General features: G+C 28.9%; 2 protein-coding genes across 2 annotated transcripts; one reads left to right on the forward strand and one right to left on the reverse strand.

Annotated features, from left to right (window-relative positions):
* Window positions 1–1379: 1379 nt before the first annotated feature.
* Window positions 1380–6886, forward strand: LOC126680073 (protein NRT1/ PTR FAMILY 5.4). The gene is made up of 6 exons (XM_050375116.2): window positions 1380–1536; window positions 1643–1860; window positions 2298–2549; window positions 3605–3885; window positions 5427–5788; window positions 6279–6886. The coding sequence occupies exons 1-6, from the start codon at window positions 1428–1430 to the stop codon at window positions 6788–6790; spliced, it is 1734 nt and encodes a 577-aa protein (XP_050231073.1). The 5' UTR covers window positions 1380–1427; the 3' UTR covers window positions 6791–6886.
* Window positions 6887–12499: 5613 nt separating this feature from the next.
* On the reverse strand, window positions 12500–15992 carry LOC126683462 ((R,S)-reticuline 7-O-methyltransferase-like). Its single transcript, XM_050379368.2, has 2 exons — window positions 15084–15992; window positions 12500–13037 (listed from the first exon to the last, which is right to left on the reverse strand). Exons 1-2 carry the CDS (start codon window positions 15882–15884, stop codon window positions 12741–12743), a joined length of 1098 nt encoding a protein of 365 aa, XP_050235325.1. The 5' UTR covers window positions 15885–15992; the 3' UTR covers window positions 12500–12740.
* Window positions 15993–16804: the final 812 nt, after the last annotated feature.

The following is a 16804-nucleotide window of genomic DNA, read 5'->3' on the forward strand; positions in this document are numbered from 1 at the left end:
TACACATATTTTCCTCTTTTACCCTTAATATTAATGAATATTATTCTTATATTTGTGTTGGCATTTAATGTTATTATTATTGTACTATTGACTATTTTTTTTTCAATATATTAATTCTCAAGAACCAAAAAAGGATATAAAAAAAAGAACTATTAGTATTTTCTTTTAATATGTGTGAAAATAAGAAGTGGACAAATAAAATGGGACGGAGGGAGTAGATAGGAAGAAAGATTGTAATTTTTGATTCGCTTGGTTTAAAGAAAACTTATCTATTTTAGAAGTATATATCAAGTAATATGTATCTAGTTTAGAGGCATATATCAAATAATATATATGTATTTATTTTAAAATATAAAATATTAAAGAGTAAAAAAAAGTAGTGTAACTTACTTACTAATTGTTGACACATAATATATATGATTCAAATTATGTTTAATCATCCAAAAACATCATATTTTTTATTTATATTCTAAATCATTAAAATTGTCAAATTTAATTTTTAAATTTCAGTTTTAATTGTATTTCTATTTTTTCAAATTTAAATTTTCACTTTAAAAGCGTTTAAATGTCTTTATTTGACACATAGTTTCAATTTTTGATGATTTAAAATATTAAAGTTTTTTTGTACATTGTGAAAAATATGAAGAGTATATTTGAGTTTTATTTAAGATGAAAAAACCTTTAATTTTAAAAAATGAACGCAATTGAAACTGAAAATTAAAAAATGGATAAAATTAACGATTTTAAAAGATTGAATATAAACGAAAAAGGCAAAAGGTGTGGGTTACTTTTTGGATGATTAGAACTTAAAATTTAAAGTTAAGAATTAGTAATATTTACTTAAATAATTGCAGCACACTAATCGAGCTTTGCTAACTTGTCATTTAATTTTCTTTCCTGAAGTAAAATGAATTTTTGTTTGAAAGAGATGCTAATCATATTTAGGCAAAACACATATTTAACTCCAGCATTTGTCCTTTTTTTATTTGTCTAACATTCAATTTCTATGCTTTCAATTTTATAGAAATTACATCCTCCATAACGAAAATACTTTGTGCATTGTTAGTGCGATTGAAATACAAATTTTTTGTTTGTTTTCATATTTTAACTTTAATAAAATTTAGTCCCTCTACTTTTATTTTTACTAACATTAGTCCCCACATCATGTTTCTCGGTTTTGAATTATATGACGGAAGGATCCAATGTCTACAACATTAGAAGATAAAGACTCAATGTTGACATAAAAAGTGCATGAATCCAATACCAAAAATAGTACAAATATAGGGACCCAAATATGGGTTATATGCCTTGTAAAGTTGTATTTATACCAATATTCTTCTACATTGCACCGCTACTATATATAAGGACATGATACACCATTTCATTTAAATTAGTCCATATCTAAAATTTTACACAAACTTTGCCTTATGGATAGTACTATTACTCCTATTGTACTTAAAGATGGCCATGAACACAGCAATAATAGTTCTTCTTCCCCAAGAAAAGGTGGCTGGAAATCCGCCATTTTCATCATTTGTAAGCTTAATTTAACCCTTTTCCTTATCATCTTTTCATTTCCTTGAACAATTAAATTAGTTAATAATTTGTACTTTAATGTTTAATATCCATGGATTTTTTGCAGTGGTGGAGGTAGCAGAAAGATTTTGCTTCTATGGCGTGTCTGGAAATCTCATAACGTACCTCACAAATGTCCTTCATCAACCTACAGCCGTTGCAGCCAAGAATGTCAACACATGGATTGGTGTATCGTCGGTCTTTCCGATATTAGGAGCGTTTCTTGCCGATTCTTATCTCGGCCGCTTCAAGACCATTCTTCTCTCTACAATCGTCTTTTTGATCGTAAGTTTTCGGGTTTAACTTTTTTTACATTTCGGTTGCCGTCATTTTATTTTTTACATTTTAATAACTCAACATTTTTTTTAAACAAATGGTTATTATAGTAATTCCGGTCATTAATTGCTAATGTGACAATAGAAAAATTGAATTACATATAATTTTCTGCCTGTCAGATTAAAGATAATTAAATTCATTTAGTACTCTCGTCGTAAAAATGAAAGTTGAGTTACAAAATATAAAGAAATGAAAAGATTGCTACTAAAATGTAAAAAAAAATTAACCCTAAGTTTCATGTAGATTATTATTTTTTGTTTCTTTGGAAAAATAGCTGTCTATTTATGGCTTAATAAAAAAAAGTAAAAATATTTTGTACTATTTTCGACTTTATATGGTAAGTAACGTTAGGACTGACTGAATTTTTTGTGCACATGATGACATAGGGCACAGTACTGTTGACCTTGTCGGTTTCAATAATTCAGAATCATCACCGGGAAGCAGTGTTCTTTCTTGCTCTTTACATCTTAGCTATCGGTGAAGGCGGACATAAGCCCTGCGCGCAGACGTTCGCCGCCGATCAGTTTGACGAGGGGAAGCCGGAGGAGAAGGCGGCCAAGAGCTCATTCTTCAACTGGTGGTACTTAGGTATTGTTATTGGTGCCACCACTGCTGTATTTGGTGTCATATACGTCCAGGTATTTTCATATATTCTTCTTGTTTTGTTAATAAATTTTATTTTATCCACTGTGATCTCAAATTAGAGTCATATTCAAATTTGAGTTGGTGAAAAAAATAAAATGATGTAAACTAATAAACTAATCAAAAGATACGTGTTAGATAAAATTCTATTCACATTAGGAAATCAATTTTTTCTCAAGCATCAATTTTTTTCATTTTCAATAATAAAAATAAAAATAAAGTGATGCATCTGAATGTTGATATTTTGTCTATATTTGGTTTTTTTAATCATTTCTTCCTTCTTTCCTCTACTGTTATCAATGATATTTTTTTTTCTTTTTTGCTCATTTTGTTTTTAAGTTGTCCTACTGTTTAGAATAGTCCGTAACGTATAAACAATGTCACTAAATTATTAAGAGGGATCATACACTAAAAAACTGTCATTTAGTGACAAATAAAATTCATCACAAATTTAGGACGGATTAATGTTTTTGCAATATAATCTAGCTTTGCGGGATGCAGGGACGAAGCTAGAATATTTTTTTGGAGGGGCAAAAAACATTACTATTTTCATTTAAAAACTATTATAAAAAATAAAAAGAATATTAACTTCACTAAAAAGAGTGAGTCTAATTCAATATAAAAATATTAAATATCAGTCGCAAAATTTTACATTTTTTTTATATCATTAAATTCAGCAATAAATCATTAGACCTAATTAGCTATGAAAATATATTAATGATATAATTATTTGTTTAGTAAATGAATGAACAATTAAATTAAAATAACCGTATTAGCTAGTTTAATATACATATATAAATTTTTAGTATTAAAGTTTACATACATGAATTCTATCACTAATTAATTATATAAAAAGAAATAGGAATTAAAATTTCTGGAGGGGCAAGTGCCACTCCTAGCCCCTATGTGCCTCCGTCCATGGCGGGATGGCTTTATGACGGAATTATATTGAATTTGTGATGGATGAAGATTCTGCCATTACAAAAGATATTAGCCATCACATAGTTTTTGTAACATTGAGTTGTATAAGCAAATAATTCGATATCAACAGGATAACGTGGGATGGACACAAGGATTTGGCATGTTGACCGGAGTTCTAGCAGTGGCATTGATCGTATTCTTGATCGGAATCAAACAATACCGTATCGAGATCCCAACTGGGAGCCCATACACTACGGTGGTTCAAGTATTTGTCGCGGCAGCAAAGAAGCGGCGAGTGGATGAGACGCAGCAGGGCTGGGGCATTTGCTGCGAAGATGAGAAAAATGGGGCTGACCTTGAGGTTCATGGTCAACCTAAGGTTCGAAATTTAGGCCGAACCACGCAATTCAGGTATGGGTCAATTCTAAAGGCAAAATTATTGATGTTTAATGTTGTGTGACAAATTAAAAGTCAGCTCTTTTTCTTAGTGATTGCACTAAAATGAAGCATAACATAAAGGCTTGACAGGCGTCATATCAATACCAAAAACAAATGGGTTTCTTTTCTTTTCATTATTATCATTTTACATGGTTCTCTGTTTAAAAAAAAAAAAATTTACATGGTTAAATTTATAATTAAATCAGTAAAATATGTAGTTTTTTTATTACAACAGAAAAAAAAAGACGCAACTAAAAAAAAACTATGCATCTTTATAATTAGGCTTTAAAAACATTATTAATTTTTTCAAAAAAATAAATCAATTTATGTTTAGCAATTTATCATATTTTTTATATTTTTATATTTAGGCTGACTCATTATTAATTTCTCGCATAAAATTAGACTATTTAAATGGTGAAGTTTATTTACATGCTAAAGTAATTTATCATAAATCCGATCTAAGTAAAAAAGAATATATATATATGTGTGTGTGTGTTTTATGAATTTATCAGTGTACACGTACGTAGGATGTTGATGAAAATATAAATTACTATTTATTATTTATTTTAGGCTAAACCCATTTGAAGGTTCCTGCACTTTAAATGTTTTTTTTGGAGGTCCTTATACTTCAATTTTATATTATTTGATCTCTCCATTTACCTATTTTTCAATTTTCAAATCTTTTTGTAGTTTTTTATGGTCGCTCTACTTACAATTTTTTTACATTAGTCACATAAAAGGACATAAAAATTGAAAAATAAGAAAGTAGAGGGACCAATTTATACAAAATTGAAGTATAAGGACTTCCAGAAGAAAAAATTTAAAGTAAAGGGACCTCTGGATGGATTTTGTCTTTATTTTATTATTATTTGTATCTTTTAATATCTTTATGGCTTTATGGCATCATTGGCACGTGACCTTCCGCATATTGATTCGAATACTACAACTCATGGTGATGCCGTTAAGATGCAATATTGTCTATATGCACGAGCCGCAGGAAGATTGATAATCTTTATTAATTTATATTTTTTAGATATTCAAACATTCATTTCCTTATTTTTTAATGTTTAGACTATTTTAAAAAAACATATATGTTATAACTGTCTCAATGAGGAGGGAGTTGACTGTCCACTAGTGCCAGTGGAACATTGCATGTGATACACATTTTTTATGAATCAAGGCATCATTTAATATCCTAAATTCACAATTCACTCATTTCATATATAGTTCTCCATAATAATCAGCCTATTGAAACAAATTTCGGAGAACAATTAATTGTTTGGGATGTACATTCCATTTGTATCGAACCAAATCAGAATTTTGATTTTTTAAAGTCAAATCAAACAGAATTTATAAACAGTAAACCGTTTTAAACCAAACTAAACTAATGATTTCGGCTAATTTTTGGTTCGTTTCTGTTTTTTTTCCAAAACTTAACTGATTTTTTATTTTCAAAATCGAACAAAACCAAGAAATTGATTTTTTTTTTTATATAATTGTAACAAAAATTGCAGGTTCTTGGACAAGGCAATGATTATAGACAACAAAGATGTATCAAGCAACACAAGAAATCCATGGAGACTATGCACACTCAATCAAGTGGAAGAAGTAAAGCAAGTCCTCCGGCTAGTACCCATATGGCTAAGTTGCTTGATGTTCACAGCAATATTAGTCCAAACTCACACATTTTTCATCAAGCAAGGCAGCACAATGGTCCGAACCATCGGACCAAAATTCATCTTCCCTCCAGCATCACTTCAGAGTCTAATAGGACTCACAATCCTCATCGCAGTTCCGGCTTACGACAAATTGTTCGTCCCCATGGCTCGGAAAATAACAGGACATCCATCCGGCATATCTATGCTTCAAAGAATAGGTATTTAGCTGCGAAGCTGGGTTAATCTTTTTACGGTTACTAACTATAAGACTTTTAGGTAATAATTACCATCATTTCGTTTGTTATAATTAAGCATAAAATTACTTATATGGCGACAAACATATCGGATAATCACACAAATATATGTTGCCACATAAATAATTTTAACCTAAAATACTATAGTAATTCGTCATTGATATAAAAGTAAAAATTTAGTAATTACCAAAATATAACAAATGAAATGATAGTAATCGTTCTATAAAATGTATATAATTCGGTAACCACAAAAATTTTAAAACCATGGCGAAGAAAATATTGATAGTCAATTGCCGACCTTTTAATTTTTTGTACATTAATATATTATACTATTTAGTACAAATTACACATATTAGAATCATTCTTGTTATATATTTACCACCTTATCTTTTTATTTTATACCATATTATAAAATCCGTTCTCTTCTAAAATAGTTTATGGCTTCTCCTTGTAGGTGTTGGATTATTCTTATCAATTCTCAAAATGGCAGTAGCAGCAGTAGTAGAGGCTAAAAGGGTCAACACCGCAATCGAACACGGCCTAATCGATAACCCGAAAGCAATCGTACCGATGGCAGTGTGGTGGTTGCTACCACAATACATGATCAGTGGACTAGAAGATGTGTTTACAGTAATAGGATTGCAAGAATTATTCTATGATCAAATGCCAGAAGGAATGAGAAGTATGGGAGCTGCAGCTTATATAAGTATACTTGGAATTGGAAGCTTTATAAATAGTGGAATTATATCTGTAGTGCAAGCTATTACATCTAGATGGGGTCATAATGTTTGGCTTGGAGATAATGTTAATAGGGCCCATCTTGATTATTTTTATTGGGTATTGGCAGTGTTGAGTGGCTTAAATTTATGTGTTTATGTATGGATTGCTAATGGTTTTGTGTACAAGAAAGTTGATGGTGATGAGGATCGAGAATTAATTAATGGAGGGGAGAAAAGTAGGCATTGAGTGTTGGAGAGACTTTAGAATTCATGGTTGATTTTAAATTAGTATTGTATCATAATCAAATGCTGCAATATATCATCTGTGTTAAGCTTGGGTCAACTCGTTTTTTTTTCATTTAAGTATAATTTTTTTTTTGGTTTAACTTATGTAAAGGCTCTTGTATTAGTCGACTTTTGTTTATTTTGTCCCTCGTTAAAGTTTATTATTCCGTTAGTTCCTAAAAAATGGATTATCCAATAAATTGATCTTTTTATGGCCGTGTATTCACTCGTTTAAAAAGTAATGAACATAACACATATTTTGAATCCTTGTATTATATATCACGCTTTTTTTAATTTTTTAATTGGACCATTTTTCGTATATTGTCAAGATTGAGTTCTTATATTTTTGTTTTTGTAGACATTATAAGTCTTTCCGTCAAAGTATTTTTGTAGATATTATAAGTCTTTTTGTCATGAAAATAAAATGCATAATGACTGAAATAATTTCTTTTATTTATTTAAATTATAATGTCTTAAATTTGGTCCGTACACTTTTACTTTTGTGAAAATAAGTCTTTCAATCTTTTTTTTCTAATTACATGACACCGCAAATATTTTTGTGACGGATATATTCAATGTCTATAAATTAAAAGTTTAAGGATGCAAAATTAATATATAAATTGTAGTAAAGAAATTTAATTAAAAAAAGTGACAATACAAAGACTTAAATATATATTTTGCCAGACTTAAGTAGCAATTTGCCCTTCAACTTGTAAGCAATGGGCAATTAACATATAAATTAATTTTGTTGGCAAATCAATATACGAACTTGATGATTATGGGCAATTAGCCCATTTTGGCAAATTTATTTACAAGTTTAGGAGGCAAATTGTCAATCTAAAAGAAAATTAACTTACAAATTGAGGGGATAAATTGTCAAAATAGGGCAAATTGTCCATAATCACCAAATTCGTGTACTGATTTACCCACAAAGTTAATTTATGTGTTAAATATTGCCCATTGCTTACAAGTTTAGGGGTATATTGTCACTTAAGTAAGCAATGAGTATGGATAGGGTCCCCGCCAAATCACCATCAAAACTATCAAGTGAATTGCTCGGATGATTGATTTTAAAGATCACTGAATTTTTAAATTTTTTTTATTTCAGTTATTGACAAAATTTTTTATCAGTCACTGAACTATTTTTTTTTTAATCACTGAACTTTCATTTTTTTTCATTTTGGTATTTTCTGGCCAAAATTGCTTAGATGGCAGCCGGAATTATTATTTTTTACCTGAAAACTTGCTATATATGCATAATTTGACCTAAAAACTCATATTTAAAGTGAAATTATGCATGTGTGATATAACTTTCAAAATAAAACTAGCAAAATTATGTTGTCATATGTCAATTTACGGCTGCCACCTAAGTGTTTTTGACCTGAGATATCAAAATAAAAAAAAATGAAAGTTCAATAATCAAGAAGGAAAAAAAATAGTTTAATAACTGAAATGAAAAAACTCGAAAGTTCAGTGATGATAACCTGTTTATCATAAAGAGATTCGTTGTTTCCGACCCGCCTTATTCAATTTCGAGATCAATTACCCAAATTACTCATTTTCCAGATTTTCAGAAGATTAAAAATAGCATTTGTCGAAGCGATATCCTCGACTAATGCTGGTTTTATTGGATTATAAGTATAAATCTACTATATATATATAAAGCAGGACGTTTTTTCCCATGGTTTGAAAAATTGACACTTGGCACACTCCTATTCATTTTGAAAAACTATTATTTTAATTGTTTTGAAAAATATCTGTCATATTTAAAATATTTACTAATTATAATAGGCTAATTACTAAGGTAGTAACAAATGTATTAAATTGCTAATATTAGTATCAATAATTTCAAACGAAAATTTTTTAAAGGTCAATAAATTGTATAGTTCATAAACTTTGGTCAAATAACCTAAGAATAAGTATGCCTTTGATAAAAAAAAACTAAGAGTAATTATCAAAATTAATTTTACAGTTACAAAATTTAATATACTCATTAACATTCAAAATTTAATACTCATTAACATTAAGAAAAATCTTTTGATATACTCATATATCACCATTATATATATCCATACTTTTATTCTTATTCAATTGGTAAGTTTTTTATACTTTCTCTTATTCATTAGATTTTTTCTTTACAATTTTTTAGTTGTTCTAATTACTTCTTTTTTGTTCTATTATTCAAATACTATGCTCTAACTAATAATTTTTTATGCAGATATTAAAAGGACTTGCTGAATAGAGAATAAATCAACAAGTTTTATCACCATCTTTGTCTTCAAATTTTTAAATTTTTTATTCTCATTTATCTTTTTTTTATTCGTATGTAGAGCTCTTATAATCATTCTCATTTTTGTTTTTTGTTTTTTTTTTGACATTTATAAACTTTTTTAAAAAAAAATTAATATGGCAAGATCTATATGTTTAGTTAATATTTGACACTCTCACAATCATCTCATACATTATTGTTTTAAATCTTCTTTTCTAAATGTGTGTGGTAAGAATAAATTGATTTATTAATCTAATTTGGCAATATTTGTTTTTTTTTTAATTTCTCCATATTTCTTTATAAATTATATGGTAATATTGGAGAATTTAATACATCAATTGAATTTCTATTCAAATTTGTTTGGTAACATTTTTCTTTAAAATTAAAAAATAATTATTTTTAATTGGTATGACAAAATCGGTGAAGTTGAAATATCACTTGATTTTCTAATTTAATTTATGGCAAGATCAACATTTTTTTTAGTTGATGGTTGACACTCACGATCATCTCATATATACTTCTTTTCAATCTTTACTTCTAAATGGATGTGGTAAAAATAAATTGATTTATTAATATAATTTGACAATATCATTCTTTTAAATTTCTCCATATTTCTGTTTAATCTATATGGTAATATTGAAGAATTTAATTATTTTATACATCAATTGATTTTCTATTCAAATTTGGTAACATTTTTTTCTTTAAAATTGAAAAATGATTTTTTTTAATTGGTATGGAAAAATCGGTGAAATTGAAATATTACTTAGTTTTCTAATATAATTTAGTAACATTTCTATCTTCTAAATTGTTAAATTACTTCATTGTATTTGTTATTATAAATTTGGTCAAATTTAATGCATGTACCGGTCTGTTGAGCTAATTTTTTTTATTTGTATTTGATAAAGGAAAAATGATTAAAATTCAAAATAGAGAAAATAATAAATTATAATCATACTCTTATTAATTTGTTTTTAATTTTTACAACATTCCTTTTTAATTGGCATAGTAAGATTTAATTGACTTGTTTAATTAATTTTATAGCATTTTTTTCTTAAAATTGCAATATCATTTTATTGAAACAAAATTGCAATGACATAGTTTTAAATTGATAAGGTAAATTGGCGAATTTAAAGTTTTAGTTAGTTTTAAAAGCTTAGAACTATGACTTTGATTTTAACAATATTCTTTGAATTTGGTAACAGTTGACAGTTTAAAAATATGAAAATAATATTAATTATCAATTGTGTAGTATATCAGTATTTGTTTTTTGAGTTTTAATTTATAATTTAATAACTAACAAAATAAATTGATATATCAAAATTTAAAAATTAATAAAATTAAATAGAAAACGTGCAACGCACGGGACAAATGCTAGTAGAAGTTATTTGTGGGTAAGAGTGGTAATCCCACATCAGTTAAAAATATTCAAAAAATTGAGTTTATTATATTGAACACCAAAATATGGAATTAGAACCCAAGTAATATCCATTTTTTCTGATTGATTAGGAGATACTTTCTAACCGAACTACCACACAAGCACGCTTTCCTTCCGGCTGTCGAATCCAATTTGGTATCCAATTTGGTTCGACACTTATTAAATTACTAGGCTGTGCATTTAAATTCTCCCAAAAACGCTTTTTTTTAATTATAAAAGAGAAACAGTTTTACAACTCTGTATTAAAGGAGATTAGTTATTGTTTCTGTTTATTTTATTATCGTTTTAATATTTCGTATATCTCATTTCTTAAGTGGCGTAAGCTCTTTGCATAATATTGAAATTTTTGCTTCATTTTCGCATATTTCATATATCTCATTTCTTAAGTAATATAAATTTTCATTCATAAAAAAAATCTTATGAAAACTAAAACAGCTGCTTTCATATTTTCACGAGGCGACTTAGTTTGAAACTCAGCCGGTCGTTTTATTCAGTAAATTCATTTAATTGAAAACTGTTTCAACAACTAATATAAACATGGAGTCCATTAGACATGAGCGTACGTAGTTTATTAGTATTGACAACAATGTCTTTAAAATAAGGAGCTGTAAAATGGTTGGTAATGGACGACAAATCCAAACCAGAAATCGCGGTGATGATGAGACTGAAATGTCTGGTGGTGTTAAAAGGCATTAGAGGCGGAGGGTGGTGCGGTTGGCGGTTGTCGTATGACGTGAGTAAGGAAGATAAAATTGTTTTATTAGGACATTTCCAACCCAACTCTAAAAAAAGATTGGGTCCCACCATTTAGAGTTGCGCAACTCTAATCCACCTCTAAAAACCGAGTGTTTATCCCATGCAACCGTTGCCCCACGTCATTTTTACATCAAGCCAATGAGCATTTGCGATAGGGAATTTTTTAATTATTACTTATTTTTTTATCATTTAATTTTTCACATGGCTAACGCATAATTGGTTTGTTGCACGAATGACATGGCGCAACGGTTATGTGCAATAATTTTTCCTAAAAACCTACTTTTTTAGAGTTTTTGAATAGTAAACTCTACATGTAGAGTTTCACTATTCACATCTCTATAAAAACTATTTTGTACTTTTTTATGTTTATCAATTGTTAGTTTAACCCATTAACTTTAATTTATACAATTATGTCCTATTATATTCAAATATTAAAAAATTATATCTTTATTACTTTACTTTTTATATGATTTTTAATAAAATGATAAATATTAAAAAACCGCATATATTATAAATTAATATATGGAGAACGCCAAAAGAATAGGGAACGGAAAATTGTTGTCGAGATTGTCGAGCTTTTTTTTCTTTCTAAAATTCGTGTTTATTCACTTTCAATATGAGCACGAATTTTAGCATTCAAGATATATTATTAAAAATATTAATATTTTATTCAATTTTATTTAATAAAATATATATTATTATATGATAAAAATATTTATTTAAATTTTATTATTTTACTATTGATAAAAAATATATGTTTTTATTTTTAGGATGAATATGTAAAAAAAGTTTGAATTTAAGTTAAGTTGTTAAAACAATAAAATAATATAGTCTAAAAATAGAACATTTGTTCCTCCCAATCAACTCGAACCTATATAGGATATTTTTTTTAGAAATAAGTTTGCTTTTATAAATCAGCCAATAGAGTTTACAAGTTCCTTAACCGGGTAAGTAACTTCACCGGTAAATAAAGCATCACGTCCGAAAAAACATATTGGACAAAGCAGAATGTTATAGTAAATAAGATAACTTCTAAAAAAAGTAAAGAAGATAAAACCTTTATGATGATGAAATACAAAAAATTATTATGAAGACGCACAACTAGGGGCCGGTAAACATACTATCAATTCAGTTAAAATTGAATTTAATTTTTTCAAATTAAACTAATCGATCAACTAAATATTAAAAATCAAATTGAATAAATAGTAGAATTGAGAAGAAACTGAACCGAATGAATAAAAAAAAAATGAATCGACCAAATAAGTCGGTAATTCGATCAGTTTGGTTTAAAATAAAAAAAATTAGTTTATTTGGTCAGTTTGGTTAATTTGGATAACCCAAATGTCAAACCGAATTAAAAATTAAAAATCCACATTTTATTTCATCGAAATCAAACCGACCGAACCCACCGAAGACACCTCTACGCCCAACCGAAGATGATCATACACATTGCTAATGTGGGTAAGCTTCAATAATGGATACTAAGGCTGGAATTTTGATAATTTTGTAGGTAGGAAAGCCTCCTTCCTCCAGCAACATTTTCCAGTCAGCTTCGTTCCTTTCCTTGGCATTGCATATAACCATCATGTTTAAGTCAAATGTGAATGCCATGTCATCAAACAACCCATCTCCTTCTGCTCTTAAAACTGCATCTATTATTATAAGCTTTCCACTTTTCTCTCTTATAGCCTTTCGACAATTTTTCAAGATTTTGATGCACTCTTCGTCATTCCAGTTGTGCAATATCCACTACATTCCACCAAAAACAACAATAATTAAAATCCTCAACATATATATATTTTGGTTTTCGAGAATTAATGTCAATTATATATAATTAAACTAGCTAATGTCCCGTTTTGAAATGTAAAAATATATTGACGGATCGTATTTGTATCGTGTCGATCCACTATGTTTACACGATTAGAGTAAATACGAACACGTTCCATTTAATTAATCGTATAAAAAAAATTAATTGTTGTACGACATGGGTTGTGAATAGATGACACGACCTAAATAACACGTTAAAATAAACAGATAATACGATTAATACTACTAGCACGACTAACACGATCCATTAAATTTATAAAGATATTTAAAATTTGTTTATATGAGTTTAACCTTCAATTTATCAATCAATACTCAAATTATAAAATTTTAATATAATTAATTATTTTGACATATTAATATAATATAATATAATTTTATATATTAATTTTATTTTTATAAACTTTCGACATGAGTCGTTTATATTTTTTTTTTTAATTAAAAGTTTGGAATCAAGAAATCAGGAATCGCACCCGAGCATCTCAACTAGGTTGACACCCTCTTAGCGAATACATCATTTTTCTCGCTGCTGCCAAATAATATTAAAAAGAGAATAAAAAACCAATTACAAGAAAGTTCAAAGAAAATAGATTGTGCTAAATGCACAAGCTATAACTAAATAAACCAAAAACAAAGTTCAGTGTTGCCAATTCTCTCAGCAACCATAATGAAGCCACTAAACTGACTAGGGTACCATTTTGAAGAGTTAAACTGAGACATCAACAAAACAACAAGGCTGACGATACCAAAGCCAAGGAAAGAGACTTCAATTCGTTATTGACTGCCGAGCAACAAAAGAAGCAGACCTGAAATTGAGGCTATCATAACAGAAATAACCATGGCATTAAAAGGCTCAGATAAAACGATAAACTGGAAGTTTATTATAGTCATCACAAATTGCGTTGTTGCAGAAATGGGGAGCAGAGTCCCACCAACAATAAGAAGAAGCAGCAGCACCATATTTAGGAAGAAGGTCTGCGGCAACATTCCCTTCCCGGTAGATATGCGAAATTAACTCGACATAAGATTAAGCGGGTTAAGGTTGAGTTCTACGGATTCAGATTATAAACGTATCAATCTATTTAGGACACCAAAAAGTTACGGGTTAAACTCACAAAATCCCTAAAAGACATGTTTAAATATTTTTAATTTTTAGATCCCAATCATTGGTCATTAGATGTACGATTATTTACTAGGGTTGTAATATGCTATCAACAAATTTGTAATAGTATTTAGGTTAAACCCATCTAGAGACCCTTATACTATATCATTTTTGTTCAAAAAGTTCATGTACTATTTTTTTGTTCTTCAAGTCCCTCTACTTATATAATTTTTGATTTTCAGATCCTTTTTTAGTTTTTTCCGGTCCTTCTATTTATAATTTTTTTGTTCCTCCAGTCCCTCAAAAGGACCTGAAAATCAGAATTTTGTTAAGTACAGGGACTCGAAGAACAAAAAAATAATATAAGGGCTTTTTGAACAAAAATGATATAGTACAAGGGTCTTTATATGGATTTAGTCTAGTATTTATCTAGTAGCATGTATTATTTACATGCATTATCATATTTATTTTATTAAACAATAAATTAACATGTTAGATAAATTTTGTGTATATTTGTTAGTAAATAGATTGAATGAATTTCTCGTATATAGCTTCAATTATAGCCCATTTTTTTAGTAAGTTAGTTAGATAGTTCGATACGTGTAAATCTGTTAAATAAATGCCGTATTCAGATTTAAAATTTTGACACAATTTTTTAAACGTGTAAGATACAAATTGACTAAATATATCTTGATTTAAATAATACACGACACGTTTATAACACTATAACACGAATTGCCAACTTTAAATAAAACCTTCTCGTTAAATAAAATTAAAATTTTATCACTAAATTGAAATAAATCAACATATCATAATCAAAATAAAATTTATGAAAGTTTAGCAACTCAAAAGTTATAGTAATAGCTTACCTTTAAAAGAATGGCGTCAGCTGAAGGAATGCTAGTAAACATATCGCCGGCGACATGGGTAACACCGGCGTACTCAGGTGCTACAGCCACCACATGTGGAAGATCAAAATTAATACCTTGAATATGCGGATGCTCCTTCACAATCTCCCCTATCATGGCACCAGTCCCGCCTGCTACATCCACAAGAGTATTAATTCCGATAAACCCATCTTTATAGCTCCGCTTCACTGCTTCTGAAGTAACCATGGACGTCGCAGCCATAGCTGAACTGAATAAGCCATTATACTCCGGATTCACAGCAGTAAAATCATACAAATCTAAACCGTTAGATTTGGCAAATGCACTGGTTCCTTCTTCTTCTTGTTCTTTGACAATGTCAGTAAGAAAATGCCAAGACGATCGCGTGATTGAATCAGTTTGCAGGAGCGCCATCGGTGCAAGGCTCGTTTTTGAGTTGCTTAGTAGCCATTTCGATGAGTTTGTGAGTCCGTATAGAATAACAGTAGTAGTTTCGGGGTCCGGTTTGGCAGTGAAAATACCTTTACGAACTAAAAATGTCATGATTCGCGAGAGGCGATCGGAGTTTAAAGAAGGGTGATTAATGTGTTCAGCAATGGAAGATATGGAGAGAGGGCGGCCGTGAGAGTTGATAATATCAGGAATGCCTAGTTGAACTATGCACGTTAATGCCATGCCTTGTACATAGCCGAAAATGCAGTTCCATAATTCAGCTTGTCCTCTAACCATTGCTTCTTCATTATAATCGTCTAACGTTGGTTCTTGATTGCTACTTCCGGCCATTTCTTTTCCAGCTTTTGTTCTCTGATCTGATCAAGAATAGAAAATTGAATAAACTGGGAGTGTTTAGTTGTCGAATCTGTTTTTAGATATTTGAAATATGCATGTTACTGTTTGATCCAAAACGATTTCTTTAATAGAAAATTAGCTAGACATCATATTTTTTAAGTTTCAAGCTTGGCTTGACTCATCAGAAGGTTATTAGTTTTCTATTGGCCAAACCCATCTAAAGGCCCCTGTACTTTACACTTTTTTTTCGTAGGTCTTTATACTTCATTTTTATATTATTTGATCTCTCTATTTATCTATTTTTATTTTTCAGGTCCTTTTTGTGTTTTTTCCCGTCATTTTGTGTGACTGGAGAAAAAAAAGATTGTAAGTATAGGGACTGGAGGAAAAAACATTTGTAAGTAGAGGGACTGGAAAAAACTCAAAAAGGACCTGAAAATCGAAAATAGGTAAGTAGAAGGACCAGATAATACAAAAATGAAGTATAAGGACCTACGAAAAAAAAGTGTAAAGTATAGGGGCCCCTAGATGGGTTAAGCCTTTTCTATTTAACAAGTCATTTTTAATAGATGTAAGTTGTGAGCATGAAGTGATTAACAAATTTCACGTTAAAAATGATAAAAAATGCTTCTTATTTTAAAATTTATACTTGTTCGATCCGAAGTTTTAAGTTTTTTTTTAATAATCTATACGTCCATATATCTATAATTTTTTATTTATCTGATACCTCTTTAAATTTAATGATGTGTTTGTTAAACCATCGAGTTAGGTGGACGTCTAAATTTGGTCTCACATGCATTTCACGGCGGCTGTAATTTATATTCATTCTCCTTTAAAAAAAATAGATCTAAAACTTCAAAATAAATAATGAAAGTAGATAAAGATGAAAGTTTAAAAAAAGGACAAGATAAAAC

This window comes from Mercurialis annua, linkage group LG5, assembly GCF_937616625.2.
Source record: "Mercurialis annua linkage group LG5, ddMerAnnu1.2, whole genome shotgun sequence".
NCBI lineage: Eukaryota > Viridiplantae > Streptophyta > Magnoliopsida > Malpighiales > Euphorbiaceae > Mercurialis > Mercurialis annua.